Consider the following 25,335-nt stretch of genomic DNA (forward strand, 5'->3'; position numbering starts at 1 on the left):
GAACAATTGTAACATGAAAGTGGGGATAGGGACGTGCTGAACCTGTGGCATAGGAGGGTGGCAGCTTGGAAGAGCGGTTCGACTCAGCCTGCTGAGTCCAGGGACCTATAAGGGGTCAGCTTGGGAGTGCTGATTGACCTGTCCATTCAGACGTGCTCTGTCAACGTGTGCGTGTGTGTGTGTTCATCTGATTCCGGGGCTGGAGGAACCCAACCCTGGGGCACCTACGTCCTACAGGATAGCTCCATTGAGAGGGAACTTGCAGAAGGGAGAAGCAGAGCTCCGTATGAAAACACAAGTGACACAAGCAGTTCATTGATAGAATTACAGCACCCCGCCCCTCAGAACAGTAACCCTAACAAGTGAGCATACCCCAAAGTAACAGGTAAATCTGGTAACATGCCTATGATCATGGTGATACTGAAATGTGTACATTATAAGGTTTCTTTATTTCAGATTCTTCAGAATAGTAGAAAACTATTTTCTCCAAAAGCGCTGTACTAGGCAAAAAATTAACTTTACTACAAATCATTATGGCAGGTAAGGAGAGGGTTTCCATATCTGTTCTGTTGTTTTCTGAACACATCATCTTCAAGCACCCCTGATGGTGGGTTTTGATCTTGTAGGTGATTATCTCAAACGACATTTGATCTGCATCGATCTACTACAGCCAGATTTTGTAAACCACAAATACATCAAAATTATGCACATAGCTCCAATTTACTTATGTCTCTCTTGTGATTGGCCTATGAATAGAACATAAGAATATAAGAACAGCCATACTGGGTCAGACCACAGGTCCATCAAGCCCAGTATCCTGTCCTTTGACAGTGGCCAATGGCCGGTGCCCCAAAGGGAATGAACAGACAGGTTATCATCAAGTGATCCATGTCCTGTCACCCAATCCCAGCTTCTGGCAAACAGAGGTTAGGGACACCATTCCTGCCCATCCTGGCTAATAGCCATTGATGAACCTCTTGTTGATTTTGGCTTACCCTGTTTATATGTCTGCAATGTATATGTCACAGCTACTAACTGAAATGTGATTATTATATATTAATATAATATATATTATTGAAACTACATGTTTGCACTTACATAACTGTTTTTTTCTGTGAACAATACTCAGGGAAATCTTTTGAGGAAAAAATTGCAAAATGTTTTTCCATATATGAAGAGTAACACATATCCCGAAGGAATGAATAAAGCAGGCAGACTGAACCTGCATCGATTTAATGTCAACTTTTCTTTGGAAGGCAAGGAATATTTTTTTTCATATAATACAGATACATTACACTGGAATCTTCAGTATATAAATGATGGTCCGAATGTCCCAACACTGGAGTGTTAACCTTACCTTCAATGGGACCGGGATTAGGATCACTGGTTTTATTCAAATTTTCCAGAAAAATCTCCTTTGCTACCTTTGTTTGCAACAAACAAATTTGTCAGTTATATGAGAAATGAGTATAAATTATAAATGTTACCAAAAACCCCTATAATTTTGCTTCGTTTCTCAAGTAGGTTATCCAGGGTATCCTGCGAGCAGCAACAACAATCACTATATGTTCACTGAGCAATGATTTCTACTTTTGTTTAAAAAAAAAATCAACATCTAGTTCTAACCATACACTGAAATACCCCCCTTGTACTCAAGACATTCTGACCCTTACAGTATACAGATAACTTTGATATGCTTTTGCCTTATAATTAATCAATGGCTTGGAAAGTAACTGGTAATACCTTAAGTGCAACATTTGATTTCATCATCACGTTTCCCTCAGTGCCATCAACATTAGGTACTGAAAGCAGATCAGAGTAAAACATTGAAATGGAAATCGCTGTGGGTGACACTGAAAAAAAACCACCCTCAGAAGAGATTGGAAAAATGGGTGGTGATGTATCTCACAAGTCTCATGACAGCACAGTGATAAACATGGAGCTCACAGCAATGGAAGAAGAGGAGTGCATAGAAGAAGAAGTTGAAAGCAACGATCCAAGTGATGTTGATGACATGCTTATGGAGGATGGGGAAGACAAAGAATGGTTTCCGAAAGGTAAGTGCTTATCACACCTTGTTTCAAAAAAACAAAACAGTTTGTTAACATACTTCCATTTTTGAAATGTTAAAGGTTTCATGTAAAAAGTGGCAGCATTCACAACAGTAAAACAGAGAAAAAGGAAACTGTATTACCATGCACGTAATATGTGTTACTTTTTTTTCTAGTCAAATTTGCAATGACTCCCAAGCACAAAAAGAGACTGGAGGCTAAAGTGAGAAAAATCGAATTGTATGGCTCTTTATTTCGTCGCCTAAAACCAAGAGGATGGCTGAGTGATGAGGTGCATTTAAGTAGCAGTAAACATGGATGGTGACTGGATTGATTCATCAAATATTATTTAAATTGTACCCATTCTTTCATCATGTGTTGTAGGTTATTGATGAGTATTTGAGCTGTGTGGTCAAGAAAGCAGGTGGAAAGATAGGCCACTTATTATGATGGTACATGAAAGTATCAATTATATCAGTAAGTAAACCATCCGATGAATATGTGGTACAACATATTGAAGTCCGAATAGCCTTGAAATGTCAATATAAACCTGTAATTGCAACATTTCACTGTATTTGCTGCTGCCAAACATGTATTGAAACATATTTTGAGGTGTATAACTGACACAATCCTTGACATGTTGAGGGCCACATTAGTTTTGCTATATAGCTCAGTGGGGCCATGACTTAAACACAAGTATGTGCACAGGTTAGTCAGTTTTTAAAGCAAGAAAGACAGAGCACATGAACTCTTAAAAAAAAACATAAAGGTGTGTAATCCATCTTACAGATCTTATTTGTAACACTAAGGATCCCTTTTATGTATGTATATATGAAGTGCATTGTGTTTTTTATGTGCCAGAATGATTAATCCATTAAAAACTTGCTTGACTGTGAACACATACAAGCGGTCTTGTCGGCAGTTTCCACTGTCATTCTGGCAGACAGAGCAACACAAATGAAAGTGAAGAAGGTAAATGCTAACAAGCTTTCATACCCAACATGGGCAAAGCACATTTTCATTCAGTCAGTTAAACACAGTGTGAAACAGCAAATACAATGCTATGTTCGGTGGGAAAGGAATAATATTTATCATGTAATGACATTGCGAAATACGGTATAATCTGTGTTGCATGGTTTGCTTCACTGGCAACTATAACTGCATTTCTACATTTTTTTCCTGATGAACACAGTGTAGATTTCTGCAGTGTGATACATTATTGCTTCCTTACAATGTACCAGGTCATGGGGCTATTGTGGTAAGATGTTTTCAATTGTACTTTGGGATTGTGGGCACTAAATGTGGCATTACATAACAGTTTCAAACACAGCTGTGTAGCAGTGATATAATTTCCTGTATTGTGGGTTTTCAGTAAGTTCAATGCACAGAAAGGGAAATGGAATTTTAATGTAACTCTTGACATTTTGAGGACTGGGTTTTAAAAAATAAAATGCTAGTGTGAAGACTATTATGTTGTTAATTTAAATTTGAAGAATATAGTCTAGTGATTTGATCAAGGAATTCACAATATGCTTTTCTCTTGTGTTAGTGAGACATTACAAATTAATTGAGAAATCATATAAAATTGCTGAAATCATCATATTACCAATAATATTTGTATATATATTTACTCTTGCAGATAGCATTGATGGATACAAAAGAATTGTTAATAATTGACCCTTGTGTTGTGAGATGACACACATCAAAGAAAATTCCTGAGGAACTGGAGGTGATTTTTTAGATACTTATTTTTCCAGTTTACATGTAGTGTTACTGTGAAACTATATTCAATAGATGTAACAATAATGAGGCAAATACATTCCTGATTGCTACCAAGAAAAATGAAAACAGCATGTACTTGTACTGACTATACTTACTAATGGACATTGAGTGAACTTGTGTGATTTGAGCATGGCTAAGTACTTCATAGAATGTGGACACAAAACAGCAAGATGTAGCATGAGTGAGAAGGTGTTATTAGCAACACAGGACAGCAAATCAGGTGATATCTAGCAGAAGAATGAGACAATAATATCAAACCAAGTGTATATATATGAGCACTAAGTCGTTGCAACCATTAATTAAATAGAGAAGGAAAGGATTACTAAACATGCTCAGAAACTGTAAGAAAAAGCAAAAACCCATTTATATAATCAGCTACTGTACTCTTTACAAATTTCATATCCTTCATCTCCCGAGTAACTGGAAAATCCGCAAAGTGTTGCAGAACTAAAATTGTTGAACGTAAGAGACAAACTGATGGCCACAATTGCAGACCACTCATCTTAAAGGTACTGAATACCAAATTGTCATTATCATTTGTTACTTATGTGTAATTATGATGTGTTTTCTGAAGAGCAGTTTGCAGAAACATATTTGCAGCATAAAGACATCAGTACTGTGGAAACCACACAAGACGCTATGACTTTGTCCCATATACTATGGGTTCATTAGGTATACGTGAAGATAACAGGAAGAGTGGAATTATGCCACATAACAAATCATAGATAGTTATCTTAATACCCCTACAGAGGGGTATGTCACAGGTTTGGTTCTGCAGTTTCCACGGTATGCATCCGATGAAGTGAGCTGTAGCTCACGAAAGCTCATGTTCAAATAAATTGGTTAGTCTCTAAGGTGCCACAAGTACTCCTTTCCTTTCTGTATGAATAACGTCTTTAAGTATAAAAAATATGTGAGTGGGATGAATGGGTGCTATTAATAACGTAATGAGATGAAATTAGATATCTTTATATCCAGCAGCAGTAAAGTAAAAGTTTGAGAAACATAGACTACAGTACCCAGTATAATTTAAAATATGACCCACAGAAAGAAAAAACATTTACAAACCAGTAACTGAACTGAAATAATTGACAGTAATTAATAAATCAAGATTTCTGTTTAGAGATTTGGTCATAACGTAATCCTCATTTGAGTACATTATATTGATTTTTCAGAGAGCGCAGAAGAGTACTGCATATACTGCAACTTTGTCACTTGTGCAAAAAAGTGAAGATTGCATGATGGCATGAAACAGAATTGTATCAGAAACACACACCAAATGTTGGAGCAGATAAGCAAGCAGAATATGCTTGTGTGTAGTAAAAAGAACAAAAGTCACAGCCCAACATCTAGCCAGTTGAATACAGATCCAATGTAATAACCTGCCTAAGGATCAGGATTCTTGTAATAATTCCACAGCAGTAAACATTTTCACCAATGCTGATAGTCAAATCTTAGGTAATGTTTAATGTGGAAGGAATAGCATGTTATCAGTGAATAAAAATTATGTGTAGCATTATTAATTCTGTGATTTCATTTTCTCATCTGTTACTTGTAAGAGGTGGGCGCATATTCCCTGCATTCCAGATGGGACAAATGAAGAAAAAATAACTGATGAGGAGAAAGCATAAGTGCAAAAAGTGTGCACAGTTTACAAAAAAATTACATTGTGTTATGGTTTTCAAAAATATTTTTGTTTTTCCTGGAATAACACAGCTGGAATATAAACGAGTAATCGAGACGTTAAGTTTTACTGTCCATTTCGGTACAGACAAAAAGGGGTTCATAACTCTGTATCTATACATACGTTTAGATGCTTGTTTTTGAAAACACCTCGGAACAAAAAGCAAACTGTTTCTGTTCATACGCCAGCTTAAAATAATAAAGTTTCTGAAAGGTTTAAAAATACCTCTCTCTACTGGTGCCCAGGGGCGTACAGCGTACGCCACGAGCTATCAAAAAGCAAGGGCTCACAGCACAGCCTCACCGGCAAATCGCTCGCCCCTGGAAGACCTGGAGCAGAAGATGCGAAAGGTCCAGGGGCAGCAAATCGTGACACCCCCGCCCCTCAGACGTCGCTACTCCGGGCCCGGAGGCTGCCACGGGTACCCCGGGCCCGGAAGACGTGACACGCGCTTGAGACGCGCCGAAAAGCGGAGCGAGAGGGCGAGGCCTACCGGGGCCCGGCTGGGCTGCGGCGCGGCCGCTCTTGCAGCGCCCCCCGGCGGCACGTTGCGGGCGCACCGCGGCCTGCGAGCCTCTCAGCGCCGGCAGCCGGGCGCGCCGTGGCCTGGTGGGAGGGGGCGAGTCTCGCGGCGTTGTCCCTGCCGAGAGGCCCGGCCTGCCCGCGGCGCGGCGTCAGCCAGAGGCGGCGGGGCCCTCGGAGGCTGGATCAGGCAGCGGTTGAGGCACGTGACTGGGGCCGGCGGTTTGGTCCGAGGGTGAGGAGAGGGCCCGGTGCGAGGCGGGAGGAGGAGTTGGGGTGCAGTTCTGGGTCATGACGGGGGGGGGGGTAAAGGGTTCCCGCCCCTCTGCGGGCTAGAGGGGGCTTGGGGGTTTCTGGGTCAGGTGGGGGCGGGAGTTTGGGGCAGAGGGATTGCGGCTCAGGAGGTGGCTGGGGGGAGGGGCCGTTCTGGGTCAGGTGGGGGGGGGGGAGTTTGGGGCAGAGGGATTGCGGCTCAGGAGGTGGCCGGGGGGAGGGGGGGTTCTGGGTCAGGTGGGGGCGGGAGTTTGGAGGAGAGGGATTGTGGCTCAGAAGGTGGCTGGGGGGAGGGGGGGTTCTGGGTCAGGTGGGGGCGGGAGTTTGGGGGAGAGGGATTGCGGCTCAGGAGGTGGCTGGGGGGAGGGGCCGTTCTGGGTCAGGTGGGGGCGGGAGTTTGGGGGAGAGGGATTGCGGCTCAGGAGGTGGCCGGGGGGAGGGGGGGTTCTGGGTCAGGTGGGGGCGGGAGTTTGGGGGAGAGGGATTGCGGCTCAGAAGGTGGCTGGGGGGAGGGGCCGTTCTGGGTCAGGTGGGGGCGGGAGTTTGGGGGAGAGGGATTGCGGCTCAGGAGGTGGCCGGGGGGAGGGGGGGTTCTAGGTCAGGTGGGGGCGGGAGTTTGGGGGAGAGGGATTGTGGCTCAGAAGGTGGCTGGGGGGAGGGGGGGTTCTGGGTCAGGTGGGGGCAGGAGTTTGGGGGAGAGGGATTGCGGCTCAGGAGGTGGCCGGGGGGAGGGGGGGTTCTGGGTCAGGTGGGGGCAGGAGTTTGGGGGAAGAGGGATTGCTGCTCAGGAGGTGGCCGGGGGGAGGGGGGGTTCTGGGTCAGGTGGGGGCGGGAGTTTGGGGGAGAGGGATTGCGGCTCAGGAGGTGGCCGGGTGGAGGGGGGGTTCTGGGTCAGGTGGGGGCGGGAGTTTGGGGGAGAGGGATTGCGGCTCAGGAGGTGGCCGGGGGGAGGGGGCGTTCTGGGTCAGGTGGGGGGGGGAGTTTGGGGGAGAGGGATTGCGGCTCAGGAGGTGGCCGGGGGGAGGGGACGTTCTGGGTCAGGTGGGGGCGGGAGTTTGGGGGAGAGGGATTGCGGCTCAGAAGGTGGCCGGGGGAGGGGGGGTTCTGGGTCAGGTGGGGGCGGGAGTTTGGAGGAGAGGGATTGTGGCTCAGAAGGTGGCTGGGGGGAGGGGGGGTTCTGGGTCAGGTGGGGGCGGGAGTTTGGAGGAGAGGGATTGCTGCTCAGGAGGTGGCCGGGGGGAGGGGGGGTTCTGGGTCAGGTGGGGGCAGGAGTTTGGGGGAAGAGGGATTGCTGCTCAGGAGGTGGCCGGGGGGAGGGGGGGTTCTGGGTCAGGTGGGGATAAGTTAAGATGAGTTGGGGTTGGCCACCTGCTGCATGGTTCCAGGTCTGTCACTGGAGTTGGATGTTGTTCTTAGTTTCTGAATAGAGAAGTGGCAGGTTTTAAACGTTAGTCCAATGGGGAGCAGATAAGCAAGGCTAAATGTTGATATTTTGCCCATAATCACAGTTTACCATTATTTCTTAGGTTTGATGTTCTGAGGTATCTACAGGGCTTCAGATATTTACCAGAACATCTACTGTTTGGACAACTAAACCTACTAGTCAGAGGTAAATATAAAAGCTATAGGTGATACGTGATGGTCTCCACCAGATTAGTCCAGGGATATAATCCTAGTCTGTTACTCCTGGTGATTACCACTATATTCCTCCTTTAGCTATGGTAGTCATCCTATCTTCCTTTTTTTGATCACCTTATCCAGTGAATAATTTCAGTGCCTGCCTCTTCTGCTCAGATCTTTCCAGGGCAGCAAACATGAAAATGCATCATTACTCACAGCATCACTGTTGTCAACAAGTTTCTTAGAAAGATCTTGCAAAACTAACTAGATACTTGCTAATTTCACTCTACTGCTGTTGCTTATAGCTTTACCTAACAGCAGTAGTGTTGAAGGTGTCTTTCAGCACATGTTATACGTGGTTCATGTTTGTGATATTACATTTGCATGCATAAGGGCTGAAAACTTATTTTAAACAATTCTACAAAAATTGAAGCCATAACCCGCACATTCCCCAGGAAAGGCTTCCCGCTCACAAGTGTATTTTTAAGCCCCATTTATGTACTCGCTTTTAAAATATTCATCTTTATAACATCTAGGATGATCTTAGGACCATGGGCCCAATATTAAATGAGACCTGAACAAAAACAATACGCCTGTATTACATAAAATTGTGGTACAAAGTACACACAATGTAGAGAACCCATAGGAAATTTACTTTTACTATCCCTCTCCCTTAATCTGATTATTTGGGAAGGAGAGAAGAGAAATCAAATCTCATGGAGCAAAACCCCTTCCACACAATGAGATCTGAGCCTGGCTAATCTCTCTTTTCTGTCCTACTAGTTTTTGTGTACTACACTACTGCTGTCTTCTTTCTTGGTCTCTGTCCAGTATGAAGGGTATGCATATGCCATAAGGTCCCTCATTCAAAGTCTTCAGATGAAGAAAATCCAAAAGGTAATTCTCATTTTGCCCCACTCCATCATAGGCTGTCATTTCTCGTCTTAGGCTGTGCCCTTGGGAAACACATTCAGCCTCTCCAGCAGTAGCATATACTTACCTTTCTGTTTTGTAGTTGCTTCAGCCTTTAGGTTGCTCCTTTTATGAGACATCTTACAAATTAATTAGTTTTAAAAAATTATATCTTCTAAACGCCAATAAACAAGAACACCTGCTAATGTGAATTACATCACAAAAGGGGAAAGATTGAGGACTGCTAATCAAAGTAAAGATACTTCATGAATTCAAGAATATAAAATAGTTTGCTACAGTTGAGATACTATAGGTTCAGAGCATTGTTCTCTTGATAGTGTTTCCAAAATAGAGATGCGCAGCAGTAAAAATTAAATGTATTTGTTTCTTACAACTTCAGCAGTTTGCTTTGACTTAGTTTTTCAATCTGTAGAGCCTCTAGCAGCCTCTGTGCAGTTTCAGATGCATCACTTTTGGCACAAGTCTTGACTTGTTGCTTTTTCATTAATGAATGGAGCAGGTGCTACGGTGCTAAGTAATTACTGAAGTCTGATACTACATAAGAACAGCCACACTGGGTCAGACTAATCCATCTAGTCCAGTATCCTGTCTTCCGACAGCAGCCAATGCCAGGTGCTTCAGAGGCAATGAATAGAACAGCTTCTGGCAATCAGAGACTAGGAACACTTAAAGCATGGAGTTGCATCCCTGACGATCTTGTTCTTTTTTTGAACCCAGTTATGATTTTGATCTTCACAGCATCCCCTGGCAATGAGTTCACAGGTTGACTCTGTGTTGTGGAAGAAGTACTTCCTTTTGTTTTAAAGCTGCTGCCTATTAATTTCATTGTGATTCCTGAATGTACTTTTTGTAAAGATTTTTTTAAAAGTGGTACTGCGCTGGTGTGAAACAGGCTCTAAATCTCTTAAAACATTAGGAAAAGTACTGAGAAACAGAGATCTGTTGCAATAGAAAGAGTTTGGCTTGCACGCCCAAGAGAGGCACTTTTTAAAGACTGTTCACTTTGGGTATCTTTAAAATATTAACTAGTAGTTTCCTCTTTTCTCTTATTCATAGCTGAAGTGTCAAAACACAGAGAAAAGCATCAAGATGTCAGTTACTCAGGCCAGAGGTGGATCAGTCCGTAAAGCAAGGAAAATTACTGTAAAAACATCTTTAAATAACCCATATGATATCAAGTGGAATACCCTAGAAGGAGATGATATGCACTTTATACTCCAGACCTTGGAAGAAAGGATTAAACATATTGGACTTAAAAAGATTGAGACTCGAAGGAGGAAAAAGCGTTCTATTGCAAAAAGGCAAATTAAAGAAAAATGTGATGCTAGTGATTGTAGTGTACTTCCACAGGAGAAGGAAACAGACCATATTCAACAAGAACAAGGATGGACTGACTTAAACATCAGGAATCAGCTTGCTATTGGAATTAATGAGGTTACTAGATCTTTGGAAAAAAATGAACTACTTCTTGTGCTGGTGTGTAAATCTGCAAAACCTACTATGATCACCATGCACCTTATTCAGCTCAGTGCCAGTCGAGCAGTCCCAGCTGGCCAGGTTCCACGTCTTAGTGAAAGCATAGCACCTATGCTTGGCTTAACATCTGTTCTAGCACTGGGTTTTAAAAAGAATTCTGATACTTTTACTGAAGTAGTAGAAGCTATAATTCCACGGATACCTAGCTTGGATGTGCCCTGGATTCGCCAGAGAAGTGAGCAACCTATGGCAGAGGCATATACTGATCCTTTGGAAATTCAAGATACTGAGCTTATGGAGACCTCAGTGGAGGAGTTCTCCCAAAGCCGTAAGTGGAAATGTACTGAAAGCAATAAGTCGGATTCTTCAAATGTAACTTTACAAGCTCTCAGAATTAAAAAGCTTGTTCCAAATCCAAATAAGATACGGAAACCCCCCAAAAAGAAAAAAGCTGCTTCAAAATAACTTAGTTTAGTACAGGTCTTTACAGTGGAGTAAAGTGATTATTATGCAGTATTGGAAACTGCCTGATGTAACTAAGTTAGATGCTTTTAAATGTCATGGCTTCACATGTAAAGTCAATTGACCAACAGAAGATGAACTCAGATTTGTTTTATTCTGACATTAAAGCATGCAATCTATAAAAGTGTGCATAAGTGTAACCACAGACTAACACAGCTGTTACTCTGAAACCTGTCACTTTCCTAAGATGTGCTTAATTAGTGTTTAGAGAGCCTGGGCTTAAAAGTATGTGGTATAGTTCTAGAATGTGCACCTGCTATTAATGAAAAGCATCAAGCAAATTCTTTTGTTTTTAGGGAATGAATATACTTAGAACAAAACTCTAAAATTAAATGTAACTATTCAAACAAATGAATATCAAAATTGAAAGTTTATTCAAACAAGTGTCCATGCTGGTATAAACTTTGTTTTTTAAAAGCTGGTCGTCTACAAGATGTTTCAAGCAAACATCTGTAACTGGTAGGCACACACACAGGCTCTGTTTTTGAATGTCAATACTCTGCTCTACAAGGTTGGTTTTGGTCAAGAGATGCAAGCTAAACTGGTTTCCAGATATATTTGGTCTCTGATATGCTAAAGGAAAACATTAGTCTTGATCATCATCATGAATAATTAAATACTTCTGTTGCAGGAAAAATGCATTTTAAAAAAAGACTGCTGTATGCAAACCGTGACATTCTCTCACACAATCCACATAATACAAAGTCGAAGTTAAGTGTCAAAACTATTTCCAATAACTTCAGATATATTCTATGTACTGTTGTATGTAAAATGGCAGGTAAGAATTGTAATCGTACAATCATAGAATATCAGGTTTGGAAGGGACTTCAGGAGGTCATCTAGTCCAACCCCCTGCTCAAAGCAGGACCAATCCCCAACTAAATCATCCCAGCCAGGGCTTTGTCAAGCCTGACCTTAAAGTAATAATTCCAAGTAGCTGAAAATGGTATGATACTTAACTCTTGAAGGGAAATGCACTTTAAGAAACTGCCACAGTAAACAGTAAAATTAGTAAGTGCACACCAGATATTTTGCAGGAAATTGTGTAAGGATGTTTAGAAGCAGGGAACAGTGAAGCAGCTCAGACTCCAATAAAAAAAAGTGTATAACTAATCTCAACAAAATAAAGTAGTTTACTTAGAGCTCACATTTTACTCAAAAGTTACTCCTCTCCTTCAGGAAGAAAGCTAGCAAAAACCTCTTTCTTTAAGTGAGCCTGTGTTTATTTTTTTTTAAATAGGGGAGAAACTTCCATGTTCCAGGTCAAAGATTATCTAGGCTACCTGTATTCTGGATTCCGCTTCACCCTGCACTCATGTACAAGTTAAGGGAACAAATTAAAAAGGTCAAAAGCAGTGATTCCATTGTAATGAGGCTATCGGAAGCTTAAATGTAGCAGAGGCTTCTAATAGCAAAATGCCCACAGGCCCCTGCCTGGGGAAAAAAAAAAAAGAGGCAGATACTAATTTTTAGCCTTGCTATGTGTGTTCTTGGGGCTTGTCACTCAGGAAAGTTAAGGTGAATCAACTATATTAAAGCACATTACCACCCTTCCCCCAATAGCTGTTCTCATTCAGGAATAAAATGGCCTTGTAGTTTAAGACCGTGTTTCCCAAGCAGTGGGTTGCCGTGTCCAGGATCAGAATAACCCATTGCTGAGCCCAGATTTAGGCTAATATACACTTTTCCCAGTTTGGTGCAGATGGGAGGCCCCAATATGGTAGGGGTGTTGGAGGGAAAACCTGCCCAGCTCTTGTCCTGTGGGACTTGGTCCAGTTCCCCATGCTGGGTGTTGCAACTTGATCCTTGTGGTTACAGTGGCACTCAAGTTTGGTGCAGCTACTCTATTATGATAGAGGAGTAGAAGGGCCAAACATGAGTGGCATTGCAACCCTGTGTGCCACGATGCAGTGCCACTCAAATTTGCTTGCCTACCAAAGTGGTACTGCAACCCCATTCACTCAAATTTAGCCTGGCCATCCCTCTGTCAAACTTGGGGGGCATGCAAACCTGATTGGTGCTGCATCCTCATGCACCACATTGCAATGCTCAGAGCTGGGGCCAACCCTCCTCCTCCCCATCCCCCCAGGACAGGAACTGCCACTGTGGGGTGAGTCCAGGGTGAGCTCAACTCTCCAAACCCTCCCCCCACCTCCTCTGGACCTAGATGGGATATAGGGTTGCAGTGCTGGGGCTGAGGGTAATGGTAGGTCCAAAAAAGATAAAATGCAGTTTGTGGCTCACATTAATAAGTTCAGGAACCACTGGTTTAATCCTCAATCTTTAGCAGAGAATTAAACTAGCGGATTAAGGCTGCTTTATTCTTGCATGAGAGCATCTATGTGAGTGGTTAATAGGCTTTAACTTATGCACATCAATGCAAGGTTAAGTTGATCTGTCAACTTTCCGGGATGTGCCTGTGTAGACAGCCTTGTGTTCTTCAGGCCAGCAATAGGCCCTCACTGACTCTAAGGTACAAACTATTTTAGCTTTAACAACATAAGTGGCCAATAAAATCCTACTGTAGATAATTGGAAGCTAACTATGGGGTGTTGGAATGTACTACCTTTCAAAGTCTAATGTAGACAAGGGCAGTGTGCTTTAACTTGAGCACATATTGAAGCAGACTGCACTGTGCACACTAGAGTAACTGTGTATTAGTATGGGTTAGAACACATTTAGCTAGCAATATACCTTTAAATCACAGTTTAGACAAAGCCTGAGAGCCTGTTAGCCCTGTACATATGGGGTAGAGTCCCCTTCCATTATAACAGAATGACTTTTGTGAAATAAGCTGCCTTACAAGACATGTTAAGTCCAGTGATAAAGAGGTACAACTAAATATCTCTATCTACATGGCTAATTTCAGACAGCTCCTAATGTTGAGCAAAATTTGATCTCACATTTAGAATTATGGGGGTGTTAAAGCCAAGTTTATCCATAAATATTTCACCAAATATTCAAGTAATGTCCAAAATACCTGCACAGCATGTAACCTTCACCGGTATTTGGCACTTCCAGCTAGAACTGTAGATTTTGCTGCTCATGTGACTGTAGCATACCTAAACTCTTAAGAACTGCCATCACAGTTTAAGCTGTGAGTATGGCATTATGGAGTGTATACCAAATGCTTCTGGTTGCAGAGCATTCATGAGGAAATAAAAATCAGGTTGTTGCATTTAAGTTAAGGCCAGTACATAGTCTTTCCAGGGGAGAAGGAGAAGCATGTATCTCTCTCGATTACTGGCACTATGTACAGTGAAACCTATTGTTCAAAATTCAGGATAAAAACACTACCAGTAACAATTTATGAATACTTATTTACACAAGATACTTTTCGTTAGAATTACAGACTTCAAAGTAAACAAAGGAATATGTGCAATTTTGCAGAAGCATTGAAAACATTCAAAATTATAAATATTTTGATAGCATTACCAAAATTCTTAGTTTTACACACAGGCTGATGTTGATCTACTGAGGAAAAACTAAGGTTTTGTGCCACAACTGTAAATTAAGTACAGTAATTTATAATCATTCTGGCAACATAGGTATCTGCACTGAACAGTGCAATACTACTGAATCAATCCACTGATCTATTGAAGATCAAAGTACAAATCTGTATTTTTATTGATTTGGCAGCGTTGCTTATGGAGAAACAAATGCACTAGTCAAACCAGCACATTTTCATACTGCGCCAGTTACAAAAACATCAAAGACTTTCATATTAGCTACAAATGTATCATAACTCCATTATTTTACCCCAAATGATGACATCCATGTGAATTTTATAAGCAAAGATACTCCGTTTGGATCCTTCATTCTGTTACACTGACAAACATACACCACCACTTAATAAATAGAAATGCAGCAGTTCATTCACATAATAGCAAGATTTTCATACCCTAATCCACCACTGCAGTTCAGTTTGTACAAAACAGTCTTTTCTACAGAGTGGAAAAAATACCTTCTTTTTATCAAGGTGCGAGCTAAGCTTTGAAAATTAAATGAATGTGCTTTTATTCTTTTTATGGACAATAAAAGTTTCATGAACTTTTTCCATTCCATCTGAAAATGTGTAAAAGGTCAGATATGGATTTCTTCATTATTTTAGGTTTGATGGATTATTTCAATTTCACCGACGTTGTGCTTGTACTCCTCTTGAACAATACTGTTCCAAGAACGGTTATGTAGATTAAATCAATCCACATGACAACTTCAGAGTTCTAGAAACACAAGGGTACTCCTTATTGTAATACAAGACCAACCTAAAGGAAGGGGCAAAATGCACTAGTTAATGCAACTATAGCAACAAATACTGGCTTTTTGAACTTAATTATGAATCTTAGATGTTCAATTTAAAACAAATATTTAAAAGTTTTGTCTGTTTTGACATTCTTAAGTTAATTTATTTTTATTGTTAAGTGTGCACAGAAGCTCTTTTTTCGCTTACCTTTTCGGATTCCATACCAGGACACCGCCAGTTGTACAAATAATACTGCAAGTTCCCATCTCCTATCCCAAACTTGAGTTTTTCCAGGAATGTTTTGTTTTCCATCAAGTCTAGTGCATTGAACACATCAAATCCTTTCTGGAAATATCAAAATGTTTTTGAAATTTTATTTTGATTTTCAAATGATACTTTATATATACACATAATGGGTATAAATGTGTCCAAGAGTCTAACAATTTTCACTAAATAGACATTAGATCTGATCCTGCATTCTGATATGCATGCAGAATAGAAGATTTTTCCAATAGGATGTAATTCTGTCTGCATATCACACAGAGGAATTTAGACTGAAGGTTATATCTCTAGAACAGTGGTTCTCAACCTATTTACCACTGTGGGCCGCATATAGCTCTCTCTGTGTTACGTGGGCCCCATCCACAACAGGGATTCTCAAACTTCTTTGCATCGAGACCCCCTTCTGACAACAAAAATTACTACACGACCCCAGCTGGGGGACAGACGCCTGAGCCCCCCTCAAGCCCTGCTGCCCTGGGCAGGGGGGGCCACAGCATAAACCCTGCTGCCCTGTGTGGGTGTGAAGCTAAATGGAAGCTGAAGCTTAATGGAAGCCAAAGCTCAGGCTTTGGCTTCAGCCCCAGGACCCAGCAAGTTTAACACCAGCCCTGGTGACCCCATTAAAACAGGGTCGTGACCCACTTTGGGGTCCCGACCCAGAGTTTGAGAACTGCTGCAATACAGCTACCAAAAAAAAAAAAGATTTAGTATTTGTTATATGACAGCAATACAATTCAAATCAATTTAGCACCTTTCATTTCAATACTGGCAAATGTCTACCAAGAGCATTTTAAATTAGCAAAATAAGTCAAAACATTAACTTACCATTAATTTATTGGAGGGGTGGCATGACATGACACGCTGCTGCTGGCGGTGTGGCTGGGCTTGGTGCCTGGAGAGCATGGCTGTGGAGCCCTGCCCGGTGTGGGGTGCTCACCCCAGCCAGGGACTGTCCTCCAGGCACCCAGCCCCACCACCCAGGGAATACCCCCATCACTCAACCCTCCTGGAACTGTCCCCCCAGCATCCAGCACCCCCCCCCCAACACTGGTCTGGCACACGTGCCTGCCCTGCAGAGACAGGGTGCCTGGTCCAGGGCAGAACAGCACCGCAGGGATTGCCCCCTCCAGCATTCAGTCCTCCACCCAGAGACTCCCCCACCAGTATCTTCTCCCAGCCCTCAACCCCTCCATCCAGGGACTGCCACCAGTCCACACACCTACAGTCTGTCCCCCATACACTGGCTGCACCCGCCTTCCCACGCCCCAGCCCCCTGCACCCCCTCCCTAGGGCCCTAGCCCCCAGAACCTCACTTCCCTTGCCCACTGGTCTCCTACCTTGGTTACACATAGCTTAGCCATGCAGCTTGCCCTGCCTGCCTGCAGTCCTAGTGCCAGGGAGCAGGCTCCAGCCAGGGTCACTGGACGCATGGGGTCAGGGTGGGGTGGAGGGAGGGGCACTCAGCACCCTAGTTTCCTGCTGATGCTGCTAGGCCTGATCCTGTGCTGCCCCATTTTTGCACCCCCCTGCTGGCCTGTGCCTGGGGCATATGCTCCTGCCATAGTTAGAGCCCTGAGAATGTCACAACATGGGCCGCAGCTGTGTGCTGATTGGTCTTCAAGTGGCCCACGGGGTGAGAACCACTGCTCTAGGAGGTAGGACACTGTCAGGTGACATTCCGGGGTAAAACATCAAAATAATCCTAATGCAGTTTCAATGTTATAGGTTTGTTTCTTTGCACAATAGTCAAGATTGATCTTAGTTTTTAGTCTACATTAAACTGCATTTGAGCACGCACAGTACTAGCTGCTATAATTGAGGCTGCATAAACACATCAATCCTAACCTGTTTTCAGTCATTTATATTTTTTATATTTTCAGGATTTAATTTGTTCAAGTTTGGTCCCTTCCTAAAAGTGATGCAAGAATTTGATCTCCGTCTATGTCTTCATTGCATGTGCGCCTCTCTTGCTCACTTGCCCTCTGCCAACTGTCTCCTCCCTCCCTCCCCCAAATCCATTGCCATTACAGAAGTCTCTTTACCATCAAGATGCCACAGAAACTGAGTACTCTTGAGTTTCTACTGTAAACTGGCCTTTTCACATCCCCATCCACCCAATTCCTTTCCACTCTTCGTTAAACTGACTCATTATTATTATTTGTATTACTGTAGTGCCTAGGAGCCGTTGTCTTGAATTAGGCTCTGATATTCCAGTTTGTCACACACTTGCTGCACTTTTGTCATGCTCCACTGAATTCACTGGGGCTCCCCTCTGTGTGAGTGGAGCACACCATTAGGCGCAACTGTAATACAACTTATTAGTAACAGCAGCAACAATGTTCAACTGTTTGAGCAAGAAGAGACTGAAGGCCCCCCCCCCCCCCCAAAAAACCCATTTCCCCATTATAAAGAAAGTGATTAAAAAAACAAAACAAAACAGATTAATGCTGGAATAGCAGGAAGCATAAAGCTGAAATTTGGCATGCAAACAGACTTCTGCCATAATAAGTACCTTTAAATATTTTGGTGAAAATATTTTTGTTTTGACCAAGTTACTGCCCCTTTAAAAAAAAAAAAAACACAGACACATACCATATGTACATTTTGCACAGACTTCTCACTACGTTAGGCTACTAAAGAAGTTCTTGCCATGCATACATGTCTAAGTTAGATGTGCTATGAAAAAATGTACAGGAAGTACACAAAAAAAGAGGCAAGGCCTCTGCATCAGGGAAAGTAAAAGCTGAACTACTTCAAAATTAGCAGCACAGAGCCTTTCTCCTGCAGAAATTTCATCAGAACTAAGAGAAAAGAACAGTAAAGCTGCACAGTTAAGCTCTCAAAAGTCAGGAAATGACGAAGTTAAATCTGCACATACAACCTTAACGCTACACCCTACACTGTAATCTAATTATCACATCATTTCACATATTATAGAATTTTTTTTATAATTTTAGATACACACATGTAGCAACTTGTAATTCTTCATTCTTGAATATTTATTCCATTTTTATTAGAATTATGTATAGTCCAGTATATTTTTGTTGATTTAAGCCACTGACTTCAATAGAAGCTGAAAAGTGCTCTGTACCTCTGAAAAAGTCTGGCCACTTGCTTAAACATAGATTTAGGTATTTAACTTTACACATCCAAGTTTGAAGCTCCTGGTCTACATGAATATATGTATTTAGAACAATTCATATTAAAACCACTGTTAAATGAACACTGAACTTACAATTTTGAAAGTCTCATGCCATTTAATAAAGAGTTGCACTTCCTGTACCACAAATTACCGACAAAAGGACAGCTTCCTGTTTTCCTTTTATTTAAGAGCGATTTTTGTTGTAATTAGCTCGTGATTAGCTGATATTTTACATTCCCTCTCTCCCCCTTCATCTAAAACACTGGGGACCAGATTTGTAAAGGTATTTAGGCACCTAAAGATGCAGATAGGCACCTAGTGGGATTTTCAAAATTGCCTGGGAATCAACTTTCAATGGGATCTGGACACCTAGATGCTTTTCAGAGGAACAGCCGTGTTAGTCTGTATTCGCAAAAAGAAAAGGAGTACTTGTGGCACCTTAGAGACTAACCAATTTATTTGAGCATGAGCTTTCGTGAGCTACAGCTCACTTCATCAGATGCATACCGTGGAAACTGCAGCAGATTTTATATACACACAGAGAATATGAAACAATACCTCCTCCCACCCCACTGTCCTGCTGGTAATAGCTTATCTAAAGTGATCAACAGGTGGGCCATTTCCAGCACAAATCCAGGTTTTCTCACCCTCCACCCCCCCACACAAATTCACTCTCCAGGGTGAGAAAACCTGGATTTGTGCTGGAAATGGCCCACCTGTTGATCACTTTAGATAAGCTATTACCAGCAGGACAGTGGGGTGGGAGGAGGTATTGTTTCATATTCTCTGTGTGTATATAAAGTCTGCTGCAGTTTCCACGGTATGCATCTGATGAAGTGAGCTGTAGCTCACGAAAGCTCATGCTCAAATAAATTGGTTAGTCTCTAAGGTGCCACAAGTACTCCTTTTCTTTTTGCGAATACAGACTAACACGGCTGTTCCTCTGAAACCTGTCATTATGCAAGGCACTGCATTTAGCTGTATGGAGTGGAAATCTATCAACTGCATGAAAAAACTTGTACAGATACAGACAGACATCATCTTCCTTTCCAAATGCAAACAGATGGACATCGTACCAAAAGGACTGAAGGTAAAAAATCCATTACAATCTACATACCACACAGACTATGCTGACAGCTTGTGCCTCACGCTCTCCAAGAAACTGCGGAATCACCTGATCAAGATCCTCTACAGCAAACAGGGAAAGATTAAGAATGAGCTCTCAAAAATGGATACTCTCATAAAGAACCAACCTTCCACACAAACTTCCTCGTGGCTGGATTTTACTAAAACTAGACAAGCCATTTACAACGCACACTTTGCTTCTCTACAAAAGAAAAAGGACACTAAACTTTCTAAACTACTACATGCTACAAGGGGCCACAGCAATGGTTCCCTCACCCCACCTAGCAATATTGTTAACCTATCCAACTATACTCTCAGCCCAGCAGAAGCAGCTGTTCTATCTCGGGGCCTCTCCTTCTGCCCCTCCACCCCCACGAACATGATACAGTTCTGTGGTGACCTAGAATCCTATTTTCGACGTCTCCGTCTCAAGGAATATTTCCAAAATACCTCTGAACAACATACTAATCCACAGAGGTCTCCCTGCCAACACTACAGAAAGAGGGATTCTAGATGGACTCCTCCTGAAGGTCGAAACAGCAGACTGGACTTCTACATAGAGTGCTTCCGCCGACGTGCACGGGCTGAAATTGTGGAAAAGCAGCATCACTTGCCCCACAACCTCAGCCATGCGGAACGCAATGCCATCCACAGCCTCAGAAACAACTCTGACATCATAATCAAAAAGGCTGACAAAGGAGGTGCTGTTGTCATCATGAATAGGTCGGAATATGAACAAGAGGCTGCTCGGCAGCTCTCCAACACGAGTTTCTACAAGCCATTACCCTATGATCCCACTGAGAGTTACCAAAAGCAACTACAGCATTTGCTCAAGAAACTTCCTGAAAGAGCACAAGATCAAATCCGCACAGACACACCCCTGGAACCCCGACCTGGGATATTCTATCTACTACCCAAGATCCATAAACCTGGAAATCCTGGGCGCCCCATCATCTCAGGCATTGGCACCCTGACAGCAGGATTGTCTGGCTATGTAGACTCCCTCCTCAGGCCCTACGCTACCAGCACTCCCAGCTACCTTCGAGACACCACTGACTTCCTGAGGAAACTTCAATCCATCGGTGATCTTCCTGATAACACCATCCTGGCTACTATGGATGTAGAAGCCCTCTACGCCAACATTCCACACAAAGATGGACTACAAGCCGTCAAGAACACTATCCCCGATAATGTCACGGCTAACCTGGTGGCTGAACTTTGTGACTTTGTCCTTACCCATAACTATTTCACATTTGGGGACAATGTATACCTTCAGATCAGCGGCACTGCTATGGGTACCCGCATGGCCCCACAGTATGCCAACATTTTTATGGCTGATTTAGAACAACGCTTCCTCAGCTCTCGTCCCCTAAAGCCCCTACTCTACTTGCGCTATATTGATGACATCTTCATCATCTGGACCCATGGAAAAGAAGCCCTTGAGGAATTCCACCATGATTTCAACAATTTCCATCCCACCACCAACCTCAGCCTGGTCCAGTCCACACAAGAGATCCACTTCCTGGACACTACAGTGCTAATAAACAATGGCCACATAAACACCACCCTATACCGGAAACCTACTGACCGCTATTCCTACCTGCATGCCTCCAGCTTTCACCCTGACCACACCACACGATCCATCGTCTACAGCCAAGCTCTGCGATACAACCGCATTTGCTCCAACCCCTCAGACAGAGACAAACACCTACAAGATCTCTGTCAAGCTTTCTTACAACTACAATACCCACCTGCAGAAGTAAAGAAACAGATTGATAGAGCCAGAAGAGTTCCCAGAAGTTACCTACTACAGGACAGGGCTAACAAAGAAAATAACAGAACGCCACTAGCGGTCACCTTCAGCCCCCAACTAAAACCCCTCCAACGCATTATTAAGGATCTACAACCTATCCTAAAGGATGACCCAACACTCTCACAAGTCTTGGGAGACAGGCCAGTCCTTGCCTACAGACAGCCCCGCAACCTGAAGCAAATACTCACCAACAACCACATACCACACAACAGAACCACTAACCCAGGAACTTATCCTTGCAACAAAGCCCGTTGCCAATTGTGCCCACATATCTATTCAGGGGACACCATCACAGGGCCTAATAACATCAGCCACACTATCAGAGGCTCGTTCACCTGCACATCCACCAATGTGATATATGCCATCATGTGCCAGCAATGCCCCTCTGCCATGTACATTGGTCAAACTGGACAGTCTCTACGTAAAAGAATAAATGGACACAAATCAGATGTCAAGAATTATAACATTCATAAACCAGTCGGAGAACACTTCAATCTCTCTGGTCACACAATCACAGACATGAAGGTCGCTATCTTAAAACAAAAAAACTTCAAATCCAGACTCCAGCGAGAAACTGCTGAATTGGAATTCATTTGCAAATTGGATACTATTAATTTAGGCTTAAATAGAGACTGGGAGTGGCTAAGTCATTATGCAAGGTAGCCTGTTTCCTCTTGTTTTTTCCTACCCCAGATGTTCTGGTTTAACTTGGATTTAAACTTGGAGAGTGGTCAGTTTAGATGAGCTATTACCAGCAGGAGAGTGAGTTTGTGTGTGTATGGGGGTGGGGGGGGATGTGAGAAAACCTGGATCTATGCAGGAAATAGCCCGACTTGATTATGTAAAGAGTTGTCACTTTGGATGGGCTAGCACCAGCAGGAGAGTGAATTTGTGTGGGGGGGTGGAGGGTGAGAAAACCTGGATTTGTGCTGGAAATGGCCCACCTGTTGATCACTTTAGATAAGCTATTACCAGCAGGACAGTGGGGTGGGAGGAGGTATTGTTTCATATTCTCTGTGTGTATATAAAGTCTGCTGCAGTTTCCACGGTATGCATCTGATGAAGTGAGCTGTAGCTCACGAAAGCTCATGCTCAAATAAATTGGTTAGTCTCTAAGGTGCCACAAGTACTCCTTTTCTAGATGCTTTTGAAAGTCACATTAGGCACCTATCTGAATCCCCAGGTGCTTAAATACTTTTGAAAATCTGACCCTGAACCTCCAGTAGCATGCTGGCCCCTGAACACCATGCTGGGACGTACAGTATTGACTTGGATCATAAACACTACTTCCTGCATCTGATGGGTATCTCCCATTCAAGTTCCAACCCAGCCCAATCCTGTTTAGTTTAAGAAATCCATCAGGACCATGATCAAGGTACAATACCTCATATGATTAAAAAATATTAGAATGATCATGATACATAGTTAGTCCTTCTGTTACCATAAATCTGTCTTTGTGAGTTGTTTCTGATTTATATACACAATGTAAAATATTAAGTAACTGTACATACTACTGGAGACCTCTGTCTTAGCTTCAAGTAAATAAAGGTACTCCACTTGCATATAAATCTATATAACATTCTATTTTAAGAAGGTACTAAGTGTTTTTCTGAATGAGTATAATTTATAAAACTAAAGCAAGTTTACCCACTTTGTTCATTAAATGTGCCACTGGCTTCTCAGCAGAAAGAAATATTTGCATATTTCAAGGAAGTTTATCATCAGTCTCTACAAAGGAACATATTATACAGTGCTCAATACTTATCTACAGCTTTCCCTCCCTTTCTTTTGCTGTCAGCAATTTGAACAGGGCACTAATTAAAACCAGACCATCTGTTCTTTGAAAAGGTATATATATAAGTTGTTAAATTTCCATTTCACTTTTCACCTTAGCTAACCTTATTTTGTTATAGTCTTAAAACTTCATGCATGGAAGAAGAGCAAAAATACTACACATTGCTTTCAGTTCACAGAGCTGATTTGTACTCTATATTACTTCTGAATTGTTCACCTTTTTAAAAATGAAAGTAAGTATGTGAGTATTGATTCTGTAGGTCTATATCACCAGATACATCCATATCAATCACTTACAAATATTTTACAAGGGTAATGCACGGTGTCTACTACTTTTAGTGCTAGATGGCATTGAACCCATGAGAATATGTTAAATTTACTTCTGAACCCTTCATTTGTAATGGCTTCCCCTCCATTTTCCCAAACTGCGTCATTAATGTTTTTCTCTCTGTGTGAGAAAGTGTGTTTAAAAATTAGAATTTGAAAATACATTATTTAAACACTTCACATCTTTTCTTTGCTTCCATATACAATACCACTTTTGTAGCTTTAAAAGGCAAAAACAGTTAATTACTAGCTGTAATTTCAACTAATTCCCAACACAAAATAAACCCTTCCATTTTACTAAACAAATCCAAACTAAATTATTTCTGCAAACCTTGATAAGTTGTCCAAGCCCATCAATGAGTCACCATTTTAATTATACTATACACTCATCTAACATTGAATATCCAGTGCTTACTGTTAATTTGGATACTAAGGGCCAGATTTTCACTAGTATGCTCCAGATCAGTGGTGGGCAACCTGCGGCCCATTCGCAGCCTGTCAAGGTAATCCACTGGTGGGCCGCCAGACAGTTTGTTTACATTTCCACGCAGCCCGCAGCTCCCAATGGCTGTGGTTTGCTGTTCCTGGACAATGGGAGATGCGGGAAGCGGCACAGGCCGCAGGGACATGCTGGCTGCCGCTTCCCACAGGTTCCACTGGCCGGGAACGGCTAACCGCGGCCACTGGGAGCTGCGGATGGCCATGCAAATGTAAACAAACTGACTGGCAGCCCTCCAGTGGATTATCCTGACAGGCCGCAGGTTGCCTACCACTGCTCCAGATGCTTTGCATGGCTTTAGCAACACTCAAACTGTGGGTTTCAGTTATCACATTACCAAACAGGGTAATAAACCACTTGCTTTGAACTTACTGATAACAGAACATTGTTCAAAATTAGTGCTGTCAAGTGATGTAAAAATTAACAGTGATTAATCGTGATGAATCGCGTGATTAAAAAAATTAATTGTGATTAATCGTGCGATTAATTGCACTGCTAAACAATAATAGAATACCACTTATTTAAATATTTTGGATGTTTCTTACATTTTCAAATATATTGATTTCAATTACAAACACAGAATGCAAAGTGTACAGCGCGCAGTTTTATATATTTTTTTTAATTCCAAATATTTGCACTGTAAAAAAAAACAAAAATAGTATTTTTCAATTCACCTAATACAAATACTGCAGTGTAATCTCTTTATCATGAAAGTTGAACTTACAAATGTAGAATTATGTACCAAAAAACCCCTGCATTCAAAAATAAAACAATGTAAAACTAGATCCTAAAAGTCCAATGAGTCCTACTTCTTGTTCAGCCAATAGCTCAGACAAACACGTTTGTTTACGTTTTCAGAAGATAATGCTGCCTGCTTCTTGTTACAATGTCACCTGAAAGTGAGAACAGGCATTCACATGGCCCTGTTGTAGCTGGTATCACAAGACATTTACATGCCAGATGCACTGAAGATCCAAATGTCCCTCGATGCTTCAACCACCATTCCAGAGGACATGCATCCATGCTGATGATGGGTTCTGCTCAATAACGATCCAACGCAGTGCGCACCAATGCATGTTAATTTTCATCATCTGAGTCAGATGCCACGAGCAGAAGACTGATTTTCTTTTTTAGTGGTACTGGTTCTGTAGTTTCCACATCAGAGTGTTGCTCTTTTAAGATGTCTGAAAGCATGCTCCACACCTCGTCCCTCTCAGATTTTGGAAGGCACTTCAGATTCTTAAATC

The 25,335-nt window shown here is 42.3% G+C and overlaps 2 protein-coding genes and 1 long non-coding RNA gene across 8 annotated transcripts in view; 1 reads left to right on the plus strand and 2 right to left on the minus strand.

Annotated features, from left to right (window-relative positions):
* Positions 1-430: 430 nt before the first annotated feature.
* Positions 431-5,966, minus strand: LOC142071203 (uncharacterized). Of its 2 annotated transcripts, none has more exons than XR_012667249.1 (2): positions 5,743-5,966; positions 431-1,424 (listed from the first exon to the last, which is right to left on the minus strand). It is a non-coding gene; the product is annotated as an uncharacterized LOC142071203 (long non-coding RNA). The 2 variants fall into 2 exon arrangements; XR_012667248.1 differs by having other exon boundaries at positions 5,641-5,966.
* Positions 5,967-6,118: 152 nt separating this feature from the next.
* On the plus strand, positions 6,119-14,922 carry RPP38 (ribonuclease P/MRP subunit p38). Of its 5 annotated transcripts, none has more exons than XM_075125884.1 (4): positions 6,119-6,241; positions 7,839-7,921; positions 8,716-8,829; positions 9,922-14,922. In XM_075125884.1, the coding sequence occupies exons 3-4, from the start codon at positions 8,812-8,814 to the stop codon at positions 10,804-10,806; spliced, it is 903 nt and encodes a 300-aa protein (XP_074981985.1). In that variant the 5' UTR covers positions 6,119-6,241; positions 7,839-7,921; positions 8,716-8,811; the 3' UTR covers positions 10,807-14,922. The 5 variants fall into 5 exon arrangements, with proteins under 5 accessions (XP_074981985.1, XP_074981986.1, XP_074981988.1 ...); XM_075125885.1 differs by having other exon boundaries at positions 6,120-6,274; positions 8,764-8,829; XM_048838045.2 differs by having other exon boundaries at positions 6,121-6,274.
* Positions 11,215-25,335, minus strand: part of NMT2 (N-myristoyltransferase 2) — a 55,167-nt gene continuing 41,046 nt past the window's right edge. The window contains exons 11-12 of the mRNA XM_048838043.2: positions 15,314-15,451; positions 11,215-15,128 (exon numbers count right to left, since the gene is read on the minus strand). Coding sequence (XP_048694000.1) covers positions 15,108-15,128; positions 15,314-15,451 — 159 coding nt within the window. The 3' untranslated portion in view covers positions 11,215-15,107. The remainder of the gene's footprint in view (positions 15,129-15,313; positions 15,452-25,335) is intronic.

Source organism: Caretta caretta, chromosome 2, assembly GCF_965140235.1.
Source record: "Caretta caretta isolate rCarCar2 chromosome 2, rCarCar1.hap1, whole genome shotgun sequence".
Taxonomy (NCBI): Eukaryota; Metazoa; Chordata; order Testudines; family Cheloniidae; genus Caretta; species Caretta caretta.